Source organism: Pocillopora verrucosa, chromosome 7 (genome assembly GCF_036669915.1).
Source record: "Pocillopora verrucosa isolate sample1 chromosome 7, ASM3666991v2, whole genome shotgun sequence".
Taxonomy (NCBI): Eukaryota; Metazoa; Cnidaria; class Anthozoa; order Scleractinia; family Pocilloporidae; genus Pocillopora; species Pocillopora verrucosa.
In genome coordinates this window covers 5,905,488-5,924,393 of record NC_089318.1, presented here as the reverse complement: position 1 = coordinate 5,924,393, position 18,906 = coordinate 5,905,488, and the positions used below count along the sequence as shown (strand labels likewise).

General features: G+C 37.0%; 3 protein-coding genes across 4 annotated transcripts in view; 1 reads left to right on the top strand and 2 right to left on the bottom strand.

The window, feature by feature from the left end:
* Positions 1-3,313, bottom strand: part of LOC131795825 (scaffold protein salvador) — a 93,681-nt gene extending 90,368 nt beyond the window's left edge. For both annotated transcript variants that reach the window (XR_010718110.1, XM_059113457.2), the window contains exons 1-2: positions 3,067-3,313; positions 1,056-2,126 (exon numbers count right to left, since the gene is read on the bottom strand). Coding sequence is in view for 1 of the 2 variants with exons in the window: in XM_059113457.2 (XP_058969440.2) it covers positions 1,056-2,126; positions 3,067-3,283 (1,288 nt within the window). In the remaining variant the exon portion in view is untranslated. The remainder of the gene's footprint in view (positions 1-1,055; positions 2,127-3,066) is intronic.
* A 1,406-nt stretch (positions 3,314-4,719) lies between these two features.
* Positions 4,720-11,629, top strand: LOC131794123 (radial spoke head protein 4 homolog A-like). The gene is made up of 14 exons (XM_059111674.2): positions 4,720-4,903; positions 4,998-5,059; positions 5,212-5,279; positions 6,363-6,422; positions 6,877-7,087; positions 7,203-7,312; positions 7,729-7,759; positions 8,023-8,142; positions 8,408-8,505; positions 9,051-9,192; positions 9,617-9,726; positions 10,109-10,253; positions 10,417-10,534; positions 11,227-11,629. The coding sequence occupies exons 1-14, from the start codon at positions 4,803-4,805 to the stop codon at positions 11,450-11,452; spliced, it is 1,602 nt and encodes a 533-aa protein (XP_058967657.1). The 5' UTR covers positions 4,720-4,802; the 3' UTR covers positions 11,453-11,629.
* Positions 11,630-11,777: 148 nt separating this feature from the next.
* LOC131794217 (eukaryotic initiation factor 4A-III) lies at positions 11,778-17,982 on the bottom strand. The gene is made up of 13 exons (XM_059111759.2): positions 17,781-17,982; positions 17,618-17,690; positions 17,047-17,113; positions 16,246-16,308; positions 15,489-15,621; positions 14,736-14,816; positions 14,578-14,630; positions 14,046-14,134; positions 13,787-13,925; positions 13,591-13,706; positions 13,385-13,492; positions 12,989-13,116; positions 11,778-12,526 (listed from the first exon to the last, which is right to left on the bottom strand). Exons 1-13 carry the CDS (start codon positions 17,923-17,925, stop codon positions 12,510-12,512), a joined length of 1,212 nt encoding a protein of 403 aa, XP_058967742.1. The 5' UTR covers positions 17,926-17,982; the 3' UTR covers positions 11,778-12,509.
* Positions 17,983-18,906: the final 924 nt, after the last annotated feature.

Sequence of the window (18,906 nt, the reverse complement as noted above, 5' to 3'; positions counted from 1 at the left end):
TGAATCACACAATCAGGTCACGAGAATAAAGGAAATGATCACCAATTAGAAAAGCTCTTGATTATTGAACAAATTCTCCTTATCAACACCTAAGGAAATGTATAGAGGACAGTATAGAGAATATGCATATTGATGTTAGGGTGTAAAGGGTTCAAGTGAGATTTATTGGGCACAATTTGAATGAACCTCGATCAACTAAAAGCTAATAATCAACTAAAAAGACCAGGAATGTATGACAACAACTTCTTTCAAAATTACCAAATTTCTTTCATATTCTTCTTCTCAGAAGTGACAATGCAGAAGAATCACAAAGACTGGAACTCCCAAGGGAATTGAAAAATGGTTTGAATTAGCAGGAATTCAAATTATTTGGATTGGTGTTAAATTTCAATTATCCTAATAGTAATTAATAAGGGAATGTGTTTTTTTTTTCTATTCTTGCACAATCAACAATCATTTTCAAACATTAAGTCTGTTTTATAAGAGCTTTTTGATAAGAACATTTAGTTTGGGAAGTTAGGCTAAATACATTACGTTTTCAAAACTCTTATCATGTTATAATCAATTAAGCACTGTATCAGGCTAGCACTACTTGCATAGTCCATTAATCAAAGCTGTCATTCAGCTATGTTCTGAGACTTTGACAATTATTGACAGACATTTTTACTTAAAGATCTAGTTATCAAAATGTAAATGTGAGCTAAGGGAAAGTGAAATAGTTAAAGTAAACAGGGAGTTCAAGCAAACTGAGCTTGAGTTAGTTGATAGTAAATAACAAAAAAATGGGGTCAAATCCAGGGAAATTGCATTTTGTTCCAGTGTGCAAGGAGTTCAGTCAACCAGGTTCAAGTTTGTGGGGTCTTACTGTATCATAAGAGGGTGGTATGGCTCTGACACCAATAAGCATTTTTAAATGTCAAGAGTTTTTAACATGAGCCTTTAGCTCACAAGATTGTGCAAACACTTTCCCTGTCTTCAACATTAAATTAACTTTTACATTCTATTCCATTCTAATGAACTACTCAAAAATTACAAACCACAACATTTCTCCTCACCTAAATTCTTTTTGTCATTCATGTTGCCAGAGGGGAAGAACTTCTCACCAAATCTCCCTTGCTGCATGGTGACAGGTCCTTGTGGTTTTGCCACAGATTCAGCCTGTGATGTATAGATTCCCTGACCTCTGCCAGAAAATGTAGAACCATTTTCTCCATAAGTAAACAACTCACTTCCATTTTCACTAAACCCATTGTTTGTGGATGTAGCACCCTGATTTGTATAGAATCCAAACCTTTGCGATGCAGCTTCTGACATGTAAGGCTCACCATAAGACAGATCATAACTGATTGAATCTTGAGCATTTGAGATTGGCTTTCCACCATATGCATTGTACAGTCCTTTGTTACCATACAAATTTGAAACATTCTTCGGTGCATTCTGTGCATAACTGTAACCAGCAGGACTCAAATTTGATTCACTCATGACTTTCTTGTCCACTTTAAGCTTAGGAGGTCCATTAGCTAATCTACTGTCCAGAGAAACACTATCTCCCGAAGGCCCAGGGAGTGCCCTGAAATGACTGTAAGATGGAGGATGTCTGTAGTTTGATTCCTCAAGATTATAGAATGCACTGTAATCACCAGCCATTTTTCCTGCCCTGTGGGAGTAGAAACTAGCTCCATCAAACTTTGACATGGTGTCCACAGGCTCTCTATAAGGAGGAGGATGTCGATACTTATCCAAAGGGCTCATAGAGTGTTCCATTTGCTCAGGATATGGAGGTGGGTGTCGGTATCCCGATTTTGTAGCCTCTGGGGGTGTTTTGTCAGTAGTACAAGTCTGACATGACTCTGCAGTCATCTGTAGTCTTTGTACTACTTCTAAAATATCACCCATATTATTGTTTCTACTGTTTTCAAAACTGGATTGTGACAATCTTTCTCCAGCATCTGGTAAATCAGGGTGCAGGTGAGAACTGTGTGTTCTATTTGGATTGCTGTCATGAGCAACCATTACAATACCAGCATTATCAGTGCTAGCACAGTCCATGATGAAGGATTCTGAAATATCTGTTTCTGAGAGTACTGACTGGAAGCAAGGTGTTGATGCACATCTCTTCAAGCGTTCTTGACAAATAAAATAGAAAGATGGGGCAAATGTGAATATATGAGAAGTTGGATACATAAAAAATACTTGTGCATGTAATTGAAAAATGCCACATGGTCTTGTCTACATGGGACAAGATTAAAGAATGAAAAATATTAACTCAATCCGAAAAAATACAAGTGGATTTCTACATAAAGAATTCTTCCAAATTATGATCTTGGGAAATTTTTCGCCAGACACCACAGCATGAGAAAAACGTCTGAACAACTGCTTCAAGGCCACACATTGATACTATATTGATTAAATTAAGAGGCAATATCATAATATTTCTGGTCATTTTTCCGACCTAGAAATTACACAATGACTATAGTGTGAAAATATTGATTCATCAAACCAATATATATAGCAGTGACTCTGAAACGTGCACTAAAAATTCAACCTTTCTTTCGGTACATAACTGTCTATCTTAGTTTTTTGTTTCTATATCGCACCTCTTGCAATGCTGAAAGAAAAGCTATTCAAAGAATTCAATAAGGCATGCCGTGCGATAATCAATTCCTAAACAAAAATGTTACTAGGAAAGAGAGCGTTTGGTTTTACCACATTTTTAGAGAAAACTAATTTCTTCAATTGAAAATATTTGACTTCTATAAAATAACACTGCAGCAAGATCGCTATCTTCTGATATAAACAATAGAATGAAGAGATATTTTCCTGAAACAACAATTTCGAGTATGTGATACACTCGAATCAGAGTTGAATGGTCCAAATTGCCTCGGGCAGTTTTCTTTATACATACGATCGAAATAAACACATGGTTGGAATAAACAGTTGTCGAACCGAAAATCAGCGACGTATCTTGCAAATGCTACACAACCTAATTTAGCGATCTTTCCCAATAAGAAGGATAAAACTTCTTGATGATACATTCCCATCGGAAAAGCGGATTTGACAACGTACCCTCAAGAATTTCAGTTGTGTTTTCACGCTTCTTGTATTTGCCTTGTAGCCGTTCTTTGCCTCCTTTTCCTTTCTTCTTTACGAAGTACTTTCTTAAGAAGGGCATCTTCATTCTCGTTGACGATCCCAGCAGGTTCGTTCCTTCAAATATTTCGACAACAAAATTCCATCCTTTCCCACCACATAATTTTTGAGTAATGCCTAAAATTGTAAACATGTAATGTATCTTCTCGGGTGATTGTGCAGTGAAGGGTGTCACAGTGATATGTGTACCCCCGTGATATGTGTACCCCCGCACACATATCACTAGTGATATGTGTACCCCCTCCAAGATGGCGGCCAGTGATATGTGTATCCCCCACCCCCCTCCCCTCCAAAAAATAAATAATTACGGCTAACTTGTGTTAATGGACGCAAATCGTTCACTGAACCATCTTCCACAATCAGAACTGTAAAGACACGACTCGCGAGTCCGACAGTTCTTATGGGCCAGTAGCAAACATCAAACAATCTATTGGAAATATAAAGGAATCGAAATTGTCATTTAAACAAAAATATATCTTAGGGATTCACATATCACTGGTGACTACAATCGTATCGGCTTTGTCGCCTGTCTAGCACTGAAATTACTTGCTACTAGCTCCTTTACTGGCTAGTACGTAAGTGCATGAAATATTTCACCAACTGACAGCAATTTTTATTGATTCCCAATCATATGTGTCATTGACAAATTTAAAAAGTACACAGACGACATCGTACTAGCCAGGGGATACGTATATCACTGAGATCTCTCGTTCAGTGATATGTGTATCCTCAACATATCTCGGGGTTACGCATATCGCGGAAATCGTAGTAAGTGATATGTGTATCCCTTGGTAAAGCAAGCGCTGTTGTCTTTCTAGCAAATTACTAGCTAAGCTTATATATGGCTAGTAAGTGTATTATTGATTCCAAATTGACAGACGACAGCGAGTTAGTCAGGGGATACACATATCACTGCGATCGCCGTTCAGTGATATGTGTATCCCCAATACATCTTGGGGATACAATGTGGATACGCATATCGCGGGCAATAGCAGTCAATATGTGTATCCCTTGGTAAAGCAAGCGCTTTTGTCTGTCCAGCAAATTACTACCTAAGCTTATATATGGCTAGTAAGTGTATTATTGATTCCAAATTGACAGACGACAGCGAGTTAGTCAGGGGATACACATATCACTGCGATCGCCGTTCAGTGATATGTGTATCCCCAATACATCTTGGGGATACAATGTGGATACGCATATCGCGGCAATCGCAGTCAATATGTGTATCCCTTGGTAAAGCAAGCGCTTTTGTCTGTCCAGCAAATTACTAGCTAAGCTTATATATGTCTATGGGGCACATGTTTTCTTTGAAGCTCTAAAAGGCCCGGGTGCAAAGCTTCAGTGTTTTGTGTATCCCTACCAGGGGTACACATATCACTAGTGATATGTGTGCGGGGGTACACATATCACGGGGGTACACATATCACTGTGACAAAGGGACTAGTGATGAAATTCCGATGATTCATCGATTGCAAAATTTCCGGCCGTTCGGTGATCGCCGACACTCCGAATAATCTCGAATGAGTATTGAATTGTAATGAACAGGGTTGCTATGGTCACACAAACCATAGATGGCGGCTGACTAAGCTAAACCGCAAGAGACCTCGAGAAATATCGGTGATTATTTCTTTTTCAAATATCAAAAGACCATGGATAGTGCAAGTGAATCTGGAAGCAGTGATCTAGACGGTGATTTTCAAAATGCAAAGGCTTTCTTGCTGAAAACAAGTTTACATTCGAATCTAAATGTGTAAGTAATATTACACTTTGAGGTCTCGTTTGAGGATTTTTTTTAAACATAAACACCTTAGATGAAATCTTCTTTCTTCTTCTCTTTTACTTAGCTACGATCATCTTGCAACTGTGATTAGAAAGGTCTTGGAAGAGAAACCAGAAAATGTATCAGGCAAGCACTACTTGTATAGTCTTAGTGGCTCTTGCAGCGTAATTTACTTTACATAGCAAATTGTAAACGCTGTGTTAGTTTTCTGGTAGATCCATTGATGTCTGCTTCACCACGTATTTAAGTTTTTTTTCCTTTATTTTACATTGATACAGACTTGATAGAAGATCTTGTCAGAGATGAAAAGAGAGCAAAATTTTGTCCCAATTTTGACACTATTCAGGTAATGCAACACTAAATTAGCACTGAATTAAAAAGTGAACTACGTGGTCATTAAGTGTACAAGAAACAAAGTTAGGGTACATGACGAGACGTTTTATTTTTAAAAGAATTAAACAGTATTCTAGAATCAAGAGTCTCACGCTTAACTGACAAAGAGAAGCAGAAAGTTCTCTATAATTACCAGGGGTGTGCATAATGTTTTTAAAATTTAATGATAAGCCGAGTTTTATACACAGTTTAATTGGCTCTTACCAATGATCTATTGGAAGACAGATGCTTAACCCTTTAACTCCCACGAGTGACCAAGACAGAATTTTTCCTTACAACATCAATACAATATCAAGTAGACAAGTGATGAGAATAAAGAAAAATATCAGTTAGGGGATTTCAAGTTGATCTAATACCACATTCTCCAAACTAACATCACAAGAACTGTATGGCAGACAGTAGGGAGAATTACTAATAAGATCTTGAGAGTTAAAGGGTTAAATGACATCAGCTTTAATAAAACTTTCCTCTTTTATCTTATAACAGATAGATTCCATGTTGCCATGGGTCTGTACTGAAGAAATGCTAAAATGGTTTCCATTTTTACATAGCCTGATGTAAACACGTGGGAGGTTGGGAGAACACAAGATAAGCGTAGGAAACCACGACACAAAGCGGAGTGGTTTCTAGCTTATCGAGTGTTCTCCCAACCTCCCACATGTTTACATCAGGCCATGTAAACACGGAAACCATTTTACATTTCTTTTATAAAATAACTAATGAACGAGGAACGAAAACCGTGTTTACATACACTCATGTAAAATGGTTTTATGGCCAATCAGAGTGCGCACATACTATTTGAATTATTTTATAAACTGTAATAGAACACAGAAGATGTTATAATGTGGTAAAAACAACAGTGCCACATAAGGCGCATCATCTATGATCCATTACTGAACAGGAGCATGGTAACATGGAATCCATTTGTTAAATAGTGTACTCTGATTGGTGTTTCTGTGAGCATAATGAGACCCATTGAGATTAAGTTGCAATGTTGATAATTATGCTTTATTTCTTTTTAATATTCTTCTTCCAGAATAAAGAAGATGAATCTACAGAGGTTTTACTTGCAAGGTCTCAGGTGGCATTATTTGAAGTAAGCTGTGCCGAATTTTCTTGTATCCATCTGCTACCTAAAGTCTTAAATACATATTTAGAGCATTTTAGTATGATGAGTACAAGGCATTGTGGGAGATGTGGTGACCAAATGGTTAGAGTGCTGGACTCTATGTTGGGAGGCCTGAGTTCACAAACTGACCAGGTCATTGTGTTGTGTTTGTGGGCAAAACACTGTACTTTCACAGAGCCCCTCTCTCTACCTCAGAGTATACATGCAAATGGGTTCTTGTAAATTGTCAATAAATGTAGCCTAATGAAATGATAGGGGTAGCCTTGCAATGGACTAACATCTCATCCAGGGGGGAGTAGTGATATTCCCAGTTGCTTCATGCTATAGAAACCAGGATAAGCTCCAGCTGCATGGGTGGCTTGGTTTGAGTAAGGAGTTAACCTGATGCTAGGTATCTTTTGTATCACAATTGTGTTTTCAGAGAAAACCCACTGAGCAAGAACTGGAGCCTTTGATGCGAGATCCAGATATGGAAGAGGAGCAGGAGGAGGCCCCATTACCAGATCTGATGGAACTTGCCAACTACTTTGAACAAGCTGGTATCGGCATTGGCAGAGAAGAAATATTTAGAATATTTTTGTCTCTGAAGATTTTAATTGACACATACCCAATTAGGACATGCAGATTTTGGGGTAAGAGCAATAATCATAACAAAAAGTTTTGGATTATATTTTCTGTAAAGGATCACTGTATGGAAGATAAGTGATTTGTCTTTAACTGAACTAATTTTACATTTTATTCTAACAGGTAAAATATTTGGCATCCATGCTAATTACTTAATCGCTGAAGTGGAGTTCTTTGAAGGAGAAGACCCTGAGGAGCCACTTGATGATGAACAACATTTAGAACAACAAGAGGTTAGAACCTATATCCTTAAGTTATACATATTTCCTAATCAGCCTGATATCCAATATTTTAAAGATGTTAAACCAAGCTTTGGGACAGAAGGCTGGACTTGACAACAATTGATCCCTGTCTACTTTGGAATTTTTAGTCCGAACACTTCAAATCCTTTTCAGGACCATGGTAGTAATGAGATACTTGAGTCAAGATGAAAAGCAGCATAACAGTGCATGCACATGGAGGCATACTATCCAATCACACAAGCACAACATGCACACTGTCCTATCAGTGCTCAAATTGGACAGGCAATTTTTCAAGAACTTTTTGTTTCACTTTTAATTAACATGGGGAAAAAAATTATCAAGTTCAAGTACAGCAAGCTTTTGGGAAATGGTTAATATTTTTTTTAATTGTTTTCTTTTTACCATAGAATGAAACAAAAACAGACATCATTAAAGAAGGTGAGAGATATTTTGCACTTCAAACCAGGTCGATAATTATTTATCTTTGTGTCTTATATTTATTATCATAATCTGAAAAAAAGAAGACGACAACCAAAGAAAAATTTGATCCCCCACACATTCAAAGATGACAACTTTATTCATAATTATTTTAAATGCCCTTGAATTTATTGGCCCCATGCATTTTGATTAATTGTGGTTCATACTTGTGCATGCAATCAACATATAGATATATTTACATGTAAAGTTCTATTCTTCTTTAGGAGATTTTGATGTAGAGGAAGATGATGCTCCACAGGCAGACTTCAAACCACCTCCAGTAATCCCCAAAGAAGAAAACAGAACAGGCTGTAACAAGAAAACATACTTTGTATCCAATGAACGTGAGTTGCTTCAGACTCATAGATCATGATTTGTTTAACCCCCTAACTATATGAGTGAACAAGACAGAATTTCTTCTTACAATATTAATACAATATCAAACAGACAAGTGATGAGAATAAAGAAAAATATCATTCAGGGGATTATTTGTTGATCCAATACCGAAGTCTCCAAACTAACATCATAAGAATATTGTATGGCAGACTGTGAGCTGGGGGAATTATTATGTGTCCTTTTAATAAAGTGTTTATTTTAATCTTACAACAGCTGGTGGTCAATGGGTCAGGCTACCCCCTGTCACTCCAGCACAGATTGTTGTCTCAAGACAAGTCAGAAAATTCTTCACAGGAAATCTTCAGGCACCTGTAAGTTATAAGTTACACAATTTGAATTAAATCTTCTAAAATCCATCCTGCCTCAGCTCCACTGGTAAATAATAAACTTTACCGAGTGTATTTAATATACCTCACCCTTTGACCCCTGAAAGTGACTAGCATCCAATTTCTCCCTACAAAATCACCCCTGAATCACACACGAAAGTCATGAGAATGAATTAAATGATCACCATCTAAAGAAGCTTGTGATTGTCCATAAATTCTCCTGATCAATGCATTAGAAAATATATAGAGAACAGTATGGAGAATACGCTTACTGATGTTAGGGTGTAAAGTGTTACTGTTATTTCCGGCCGATTATCCGCCAGTAATCTGTTTATTTTTCCACGAACAGTTCTTGGTGCGGGTTATCTACCAGTGTGGGTAATCTGTAGAAATTTTTTTCTTGTTATTGCAAAAATTGACTGATGTGGGTAATCTGCTGCACTGATGAATGGACAGAAGATATGGTAAGCCTTTCAGTTAGTTTAATTTGCAACCTAGCAATTTTAATCAAGAGATTTTTTTATCAATAGGTTGTGAGCTATCCACCATTCCCTGGAAATGAAGCCAACTACTTGAGAGCTCAAATTGCCAGAATATCTGCTACAACACACATCAGTCCTTTGGGTTACTATATGTTTGAAGAGGAAGAGGAGGAGGATGATGATATAGGAGGTACAAAGCATATTCATTTGCTCTATTTTCCTCTTTCCCTTCTTTCCTTCTTCCTTCCTTTCTCCCTTCCAAGCTTTTCTCTCTTCATACAATAAATGTGCTTTCCTTCCTCTCTGCTCCCCTTTTTCCTCTTTATCACCTAACTTACTCCTTGCCTTCTTTCTTTCTTTCCTTTCCTCTTTCTCTCTCTCTCTCTCTTTCTTTTTCCCTTTCCCTTTTCTTTTTTTACCTTTCTTTTCTTTGTCCTCTCTTTTTTCATCCTTTCTTTTCTTCTTTCTTTCTCTCTTTTTCTTTCTTTCTTTCTCTTCCTTTCTTTTTATCCCCATGCCTTTCTCCCTTGTTCTCTTTAGCTTCCTTTCTTTCATCCATTCATTCCCTTCGTCACTATCTAAATACTAAATTCAATGCTTTGTGCAATTTTCAGCTCGAGATTCTTTTGTGGTGAATCATGAGTTTGAAGGACTCTCAATTAATGACATGGCTGATCCATCATGCGCAAACTGGGTTCATCATGTCCAGTACGTTCTTCCACAGGTAAGCTATGCATAGGTAACTTTGAATGTCTGGCTAGTTAACTGTTGGGGTGAGTTTCAACGTGACGGTAACCTCACAGTAGTCCTGATCCCCAACAATTCTGATTATTTTGAAATTGGTTATAATTAGCCAAAATCATTATGAAAACTTTAAATTTTAGTGGTAATAAACATTTCATTGCTAGGTGTTTACTGAGTGTCCCCTTTTCCATTTTCCTTGGTGATTCCATTTCAAGGCTTGCCTTGTACACTGTCTGGATGTTTCCTTGTGGCGTGGCCCATCCATCTTTACTTAATTCCTCCAGCTGATTTGTATTTGAATGGGTACCTGACCTGATCTTTCCCATTGTTCCTCCTAACCAAGTACCAATTTGCTTTTGCAGGGTCGTTGTACTTGGTTTAATCCTTCACAGAAGAGAGAAGAAGAAGAACTTGAGGAAGAAGAGGAAGATGAAGAGAGGGAAGAGCCAGATGAACCTGAGCCAGAGCAAGGTCCTCCCCTGCTGACACCTCTCTCAGAGGACGTAGGTAAGGGGGAGTGCTTGATGGTTCTGTTTCTCAGTGGCAACTGATATTCTCCTTTCCTAGCCTGCTATCATCTTTGTATTGGAGTGTGGATGTGCCCTATATTACCCGCCCCACTTGGTCATAATATAATATTCTTACAGTTTTCAATTTCTTTTGTTGACAGAGGTTGATGGCATGCCACCTTGGACAGCACAGAAGTCTTCTACCTTAATTCCACAGTACTCTTTAGCAGTAATGCACTCCAACCTCTGGCCAGGAGCACATGCATTTGCTCTTGAGAGGTTTGTATTCATGGAATAACTGATTCCTTCTGTAACTTCATTAATGGTTAAATATTTCTAGGATGCATCTATGCCAGATTTCTTAAGCCATCCCCTCTCCACACCAATCTTTAACTTACCTGTACTACTACATAGGTCAACCCTTTTGCTCCTGATAGTGACTACCATCTAATTTCTCCTTACAGTATCACCCCTCAATCACACATTAAGGTCAAGAGAATAAAGGAAATGATCACCAACTAAAGAAGCTCTTGGTTGTTTAACAAATTCCCCTCATCAGCACCCTAGGAAAGTATAGGGAACAGTATAGAGAGTTGGGGTGTTGAGGGTCAGGCAGTGAAGACATAAAGCTTTGATAATAATGCATGCAGAAGGTTGACAAGTCTGTCAGTGAAAAGGGCACTTGGAGAGCATGGTCACCCTTATTAAGCCGTTTAAGACAACCAGTTCCAAAACCAGACATTGCATTCTGATTCAATATCTTCAAGTGGAAGAGAAAAGAGAGCTACCAGTTTTATTACCATTGTCACTTTTCTAAGAGAGAGAGAGTACATGAAATTGAATTGGATAACAATATCATTGAATACTGCACTTTGATTTGCAATAATGCAGTGTTATGACATTTTCATACAACAACTGATTAAGTCCAGAAATATTTTTTGATAAAATTTCAATCTTCCTGTCCATCCTAGAAAATTTGAAAACCTCTATGTTGGTTGGGGCCAGAAATTCAGCGCAGAAAACTACAGCCCACCACCCCCTCCAGCACCTCAAGAGGAATTCCCCAGTGGACCAGAAATCACTGAGGCTGAAGACCCATCTGTGGAGGAAGAGAAGGCCCTGAAGGCTGCTCAACAGGAAGCAATGGAGGCTGCTGAGATGGAGGATGAGGAAGATGATGATGACGAAGATGACTAGTTTCTGTTTTGGTGTTCAATTAATTTCAGTGAAATTGTGAATCACATTGTTTGCTTTTTTGAATGTATATAACAACCAACATTTAAAATTATGATGTAAACAAACTTGAAAAGAATTAGTATCTTGTGTCAACATACACATTTTTATTTTGTTGCTTCCTTTATAAGCAAGTTATATTCTCTTACTTAGGTCCAGAAAACAGAAAAACATGTACATATTATTGAAAAGTTTTGCTTTTCCAAACTGTTACTACTGTTGAGTTTATTGTGTCATACATCATAAAGCTTTCTTATTACAATGTGAATTGAGTCATAACAAAAGCGGATTGAAATGTTTCACAAACCATTTTAATTACTCATAAACAAACTACAAGGCTGTTAGTAAAACTTAATGACAAGTGTTTTAAAGAGGTGATCTAATGCATTGTACATTTCACTTGTAAAATACACAACTTTAACAAACGTCCATGTAGAAAAAAAGTTATGTATTAAATAACTGGTGATTACCACTGCATTGCCTGCTGTTTCAGTGCTTTGTATTGGCCCTGGTTGTTAGAAGGCTGGATAACACTATCCACTGGATAAATATTGCTATCCAGCAGATAGCATATTTATGTTTTGTTGGCACTTATGTGCTGAACAGCAATTTGTCCAGTGGATAACACTATCTAGCCCTTTGTTCATTTTAACAACTAAGAACTGGTTGTTAAAATGAACAAAATTAAAGACAGCTACTAAAAACAATCACAAATCTTGCTAGGGAAAAGCATACATGAAACCCTCAAGGAAAACTGCTAATTAAATCAGTCTTGTCAACATACAAGGCCAGTAACTTGATAACACTGAGGTTGCTTTTGTCGTGTTTACAAAGCAGGTGTAAAGGTTTAAAAAATTATGAAGGAAAAGGGTTTACTTTTGCTGATGTTTTTGTGTTGTGTTAAACTACAGTTAAGATAAGAAGGCCTATTCACAGGATGAAATCAGGTGTCCATCACTTTAGCTATGTACTATTCCTGTCACTGGCTATGTCCTTGTTTCACAGTGTCTTCCCAGGAAGTTTAAATGAGATCAGCCACTGAAATGAAAAAAAAAATTTGGTGTGAAAAGGAATAGATGAGGAAGCAGACAAGTGATGAGAATAAAGAAAATAAATAAATTCAGGGATTACCAATACCAATTTCTCCAGATTACCATCATAAGAATAGTATGGCATTAATAAGGAGAATTACTGATTTGATATTGGGAGCAATAGTGGTAACCTGTACAAGTTTATTAATAAATGGAGATGACTGAAAATGAGCAAGCAAAACATGGTCATGGTGTTATCAAATGGAACATTCTCCACAGGCAACTGACATTTTCAACAGAACAACTACAACAGACTACCGAGGTAGCAGCAGTGAGTGTGGTTCCAAAAAAAGGACTGTTGCTAGTTATTGTGAGTAAAGATTCAGTCAAAGCCAGCAATCATACAAGACTAGTGATTACTATTACTTCGTCAAAAGCCTTTTACTGCAAACCAATATCAAAGACCTACCATTCATGGGCATTTCATCTATCTGAGTACTGTAGTACTGTTCAATGTCACGCAAAATTCTGATGTCATCCGACTTCACAAAGTTAATGGCAACACCTTTGCGACCAAATCGACCAGAGCGACCAATCCTGAAAGAGGAGAGAAGTTGCATGTGTATCCAACTTTGAGTGAAAGTCTGATGGAAAGTAAATTTAACACTTTGACTGCTAAGAGTGACCAGCATCTCATTTCTCCCCTACCATACCACCCATGAATCACAAACTAAGGTCAAGAGAAGGGGAAGGAATCCCCAACTTAAGAAGCTCTTGATTATCAGAAAAATGCAAAGAGAACAGAATGGAGAGTTCAAATACTGATTTCCTGATGCAAAGGTTTGTGAAGAACTCCATCACTTACCTGTGAATGTACAATTCACGATTGTTTGGCAGGTCGTAGTTGATAACCAGAGACACTTGCTGCACATCTATGCCTCGAGCCCACACATCTGTTGAGATCAGCACTCGACTGCATGAAATAAGCAAAGGGAAGATGTAAGAGTCAAGCACTTCACATCATGAAGAAAAAACATCACATTTGAGAAAGCAACTCATATTTCTCTTTACCTCTGTCCAGATCTAAATTCTTTCATGATGGCATCTCTTTCTTTTTGTGGCATATCACCATGCATAGCTGAAACAGTGAAGTTTGCCTCTCGCATTTTCTCCACAAGCCAGTCCACCTGATAAATAAATATAACTTGGTTTGCAAACCAAAAGAAAAATTGCATACAAATCTTTGGGGATACAGCTGTGAACTAACCTTTCTTTTTGTGTTGCAGAAAATGACAGCTTGTGTGATGGTAAGGGTGTCATACAAATCACAGAGGGTGTCAAACTTCCATTCTTCACGTTCCACAGCCACAAAGAATTGTTTGATGCCTTCCAATGTCAACTCATCACTATGACAAACAAACAAACAAACAATAGGACGTCACTATGGAAAAGTTCTTTTTGAGGTGTTTGCAACCTTTCCAAGTAAGAACAACTATTTTTTCTAGGCAAAAAAAAATGTCACTCACCGCTTGACAAGAATCCTGATTGGGTCAGTCATGAACTTTTGCGTCATCTCCAAGATTTCATGTGGAAGAGTTGCACTCAACAGAACAACCTGAACACATTTGAAAAGGATAAGAATTGCTATGTTAGACTCCAAAACATCTACATTTACAGCAGACTATAAACTTCTATGGGTCAATGACTAGACTTTTGCTCCACATTTGTGGGAATTTCTTAATGTTTTCAAATGCAAGAGGTAGGTTTTCATGTAAGTCATTTGCCTCAGCTTTTATTTGCATGAACGTTTTTTCATCCCACATATGCCTGTCACTGATATACAAAAACCCTTTTTTTCAATTTGTACAAATTTCAACATTAACAATACACAGAGGAGGTATACCACAAAGGGCAAACAGCAACCCTGAAACCACTAGTCTTGGGTAAAGTGGCATGAATAACCTCCCATGAATTTATAACCTACATAAAGCTTTCTCTCAGAGACAGCTGACAATATTATAGCTGGACAACTCGTTAAGGGACACATTCACAACTTACCTGAGTGGCTGGGGGAAGATATCTGTAAACATCGTAGATCTGCTCCTTAAAACCTAAATGAAACAGACAAAAATAAATAATAAAATAGTTACATAAGGTGAATGTATCAAGGTGCAGTTTATGGACAGTAACTGAACAATCACTTCTCAGTTCCTTACCTTTATTCAGCATTTCATCTGCTTCATCCAGCACCAACATTTTTATAGATCGGGTTCTCAAGCTTCTTCTTCTTATCATGTCTTATGATCACAACAAAGGAATAAATTACAAAAAAAATTGCACTACAAATCTTCATACCAAAGCAAAGTCAAGCCAACACTTGCATCAAAAGTTCAACACTGCCTAGGCAGACTTATAATAATCTTGTCCTATACCCACTACAAATGTTTCACATCTTTCTTTAGCAAGTTACAATTACCCTGGTACATGAACTGGTGAATATGAAGGTAACTTAGCCTTTCACGTGATGGGAATAATTGAAAGAGTGCACATGATTAAACATTTATAAAATAAGCAGGATTCCAAAAACATTTTGATTGATTCTCACCTATGCTATATTGGAGGGCAGATGCGTACAGATGACAACAGCATTAACAATTTTTTGCTTTTTTATTATATAAAACAAGTAAATTCCATGTTACTAAGGGTCTGTTCACTATTTCACAATTACAGTACATCACAGAAGATGTCAATATGTGTTAAGACATCAGCAACACACTCGCCTGAGCCTTGTGTGTCACTCTTTTGTGTTACCACATTTTGACATCATCTGTGATCTATTACCAAACAGACACACAGCAACATCAAATCTATTTGTTAAATGGACATTAGGACTAAATTACACTGCACACCATAGCAGCATTGAATTTATAGCAATCACAAACCTAACTAGAATCATATTACTTCCTTACCAAAAACTCTGCCAGGTGTACCAGACACAACATGCTGTCCATAATCAAGCTTTCTGATGTCCTCTCCTACATTTGTTCCTCCAATACATGCATGACACTGAATGCTCATGTAGTCACCCAGAGCAAGAATGACCTGTTGAAAGCCACAATAAGTATCACGAAATCTCATAGGGGAGTTTATGGTGGTTGATTTTGAGCCCCATTTGATGTTAATAAGCACAAGAAAATTTTTCAAAGACAACCAAATTGCACAAGCCTGTAGGGCAAGTGTAATTTTTAGTCTTTGAAAAATTTAGAAGTGCTCATTACACAAAATTGCTAGAGAAATCATGTTATCACTCATTAATAATGTACATGAAAAGACATCACAGAAAGGCAAGACAGATAAAATTTTGAAAGCAAATGCATGCTATTTGTAATTTGCACTCACGTCACACCTTTGCATGAGAATACACTTGTTTTTAGCCAATGAGAAGCATGTAGTTTTTTTTTGTGTATATTATAACTCTTCTTACAAACTTCAGTGATACAATTCACATGACCGTGCAAATAGATCAGCTCTTAACCTTGCCAAGCTCCATTGTTTTTTTCTAAGCTATACAGATTTACAGTACTTCACAACATGAAAAAAACTCTGTGTTTATAATTAAATTTGCAGAACATATTTTGAGTCCTCAACGCACTTTGAGAGATTCAAATGACTAACAGGGTATCAAGATAAATCAGATAAAGTAACAATAAACACAAATTAATCTACCTTCTGAATTTGTTGGGCAAGTTCTCGGGTTGGAGACAAAATCAGAGCCTGTGTTTCTCTTGTCTGTAGACAACAAAAGCAACAGTTGGGCAAACTTATGCATATAGATAGCGTACATTTATGAAAAGATAGTATATTTATTTTTTTACCATGCAACAACCAACTGAATTATTTTCATTTATTTTTAATGAAGTTGAAATCAAAGTTTTGTTATAATAAACAGGTTTCTGACTCTCTACAGATTATTCTTGAGACATTACAATTGATGGTATACTAAAATTTTTACTTGATTATGCAATCTGAACAATCATTCTTTGTCTTAAGTTTAAGATTCAGATTTGATTTCATTTATTCCTGCTCCAGATCAGGACCACCACATCACAGTGAAACAACTTTTTGCCAATCATTTGTTGAAAGTAAGATGAAAAGATTGTGTTCATGGGGATGAAACATATTCTAAAACACTGGTATGAGTTCTATTGACTGACTTTTCAACAGCATGTGCAAAAGTCATGATCAGAGTCAAGCTAACAATTGTTTACCAGACAATTGTCACTTCTAACTAAAAAATAACCTCTAACTGAATAAAACTGCCCTTCACTTGAAACCAAGTCTACTGAGATGACAATCTCAGTAGACAATCTCAGCTATCACTGACAACAGTTCATTTCTGAACAGAACTCTTCCAGACCATAACACATCATCATCAACTCTAGCAGTTCTCCCTGCTTTAAACAATTTTCCCTAGACTATTACAAGCTTTTCTAATCCATTCTTGAACCTCACATGTAATTTACAAACCTGAATATCTATTGACTGAAGTACAGAGATGGACAGAGTGGCTGTTTTTCCTGTTCCAGACTGAGCCCTGGAGATGAAGAGAGAAAGACATCAGTCAGTAACAAGCTGCCTGATTTGAGGTATAAATTCAGAAGTACACGTAAGGAATAATATAAATATTCTAAACATTAATATAAATCTAGGGAATGCTTATCTTCTATAGACCTTTCTGTAGGATTACTGAATAATTTTTTTTTCAGCATTTAATTAAGTGCTGAGTCTTTCTGCTTAATCTTCCAGAAACTTGAAAACATCAGGGGTATAAGTAACCAAACAAGTGACTCAAGTAAGTGACTCAACCAAGTGGCATTGAAGGGATCACTACACCAACTTGAAAACAAAATTACTGTATCTTTCAATTTAAGTAGAACTCTACAGATACAATATGCTAGCTTAACACTTCGATAGCTTAGACGAATTAAAATATTCTGCAGGTTTACCGATTCCAATTTTCAGAAACATGACAAGAAAACGTATAAATGTTACGTTTGTTAGGACACTCAATTCCTAATGTTAATACGTAAAAACTTACTGTGCAATGACGTCTCTTCCTTTGATAATCGGTTTAATAGCACGCTGTTGAATTGCGGATGGTTTCTCAAAGCCTAGAAATGATCAAAAAAAGCTCAGAGACGAATGAAAAACCCTTGCAAACACATTTCGTGGTTCCGGCGTCATGCATTGATCGAACTTACCATAAGCGTAAATGCCTCGAACCAAGTCTTCGCGAAGTTTTAACTGGTCGAATGTGGGAACGACGTCAACCTCTTCTGAAGTTGAGAATTCGATCTTGGTTGGATCTTCCTCATCGTCGGCTACAACTTTTCTTTTGCGAGACATCTTACAATCTCCTAACTATCTCGTTTTCTTTAAGCGTGCATGAAGGACGAGCTGAGAGACCGCGCCTGGTTACAACCAACCAAGCATTACTAAGCATGATGGGATACGAGCCGATAAGCAGGCCGATAAGGGGGCGGTCATATTGATTAAGGGGAGGGAGGTCACTAATTTTTATGCAGGAGAAACAGAAGAAAAATGCGCGCAAATTACAGTGTACGTGATTGATAGAGGGCTTGGGTGGGGCCACAATCAGTGTGTTTCATATGAGGCAGGATTAGAGATATTTACCTAGTCTCTCCCTATTTTAGCATCACTTTCTGATCCAGGAATATGATATTAATTTTTGTTGTATAAGAGCATATGTCAGAACTTAGCTTTTTACAGGTATATTTTGATTTTTTTTACTTGACGATGTTAAGCTGACATTGAGAGGTCTCTTCTTCAGATAAATTTTGTTGACAAGGGCATCCCAATTTTTTGCTTTTACACCAGTGTTTTAATGTTAAATCCAAAATAAAAAATAACCTTTTAATCATAACATATAATTTACAACTTTATTAAAAAGTTTTCTACTAAGTATTATCACAAGCAGTCAGAAGGATTCAGTCCTTTAGTCCTTTATATCCAAACATCAATATACATATTCTCTATACTGTTTCCCATACATTTCCTAAGGTACTGACAAAGAGAATTTGTTTAACAATCAAGAGCTTCTTTAGTTGGTGATCATGCACTTTATTAAGGTGACCTTAACCCTGAGTGACTGAGACAGAATTTCACCTTATAATATCAATACAATATCAACCAGATAAGTAATGAGAATAAAGAGAAATATCAATTTGAGGATAATTAGTTGATCCAATTCTCAATTCTCTGAACTAACATTATAAGAATTGTATGGTTGACAGTAAGGTGAATTACAAATTTGGTCTGGGAGTTAAAGGGTTAATGTTTGATTCAAGGGTGATGATGTTTACAGAG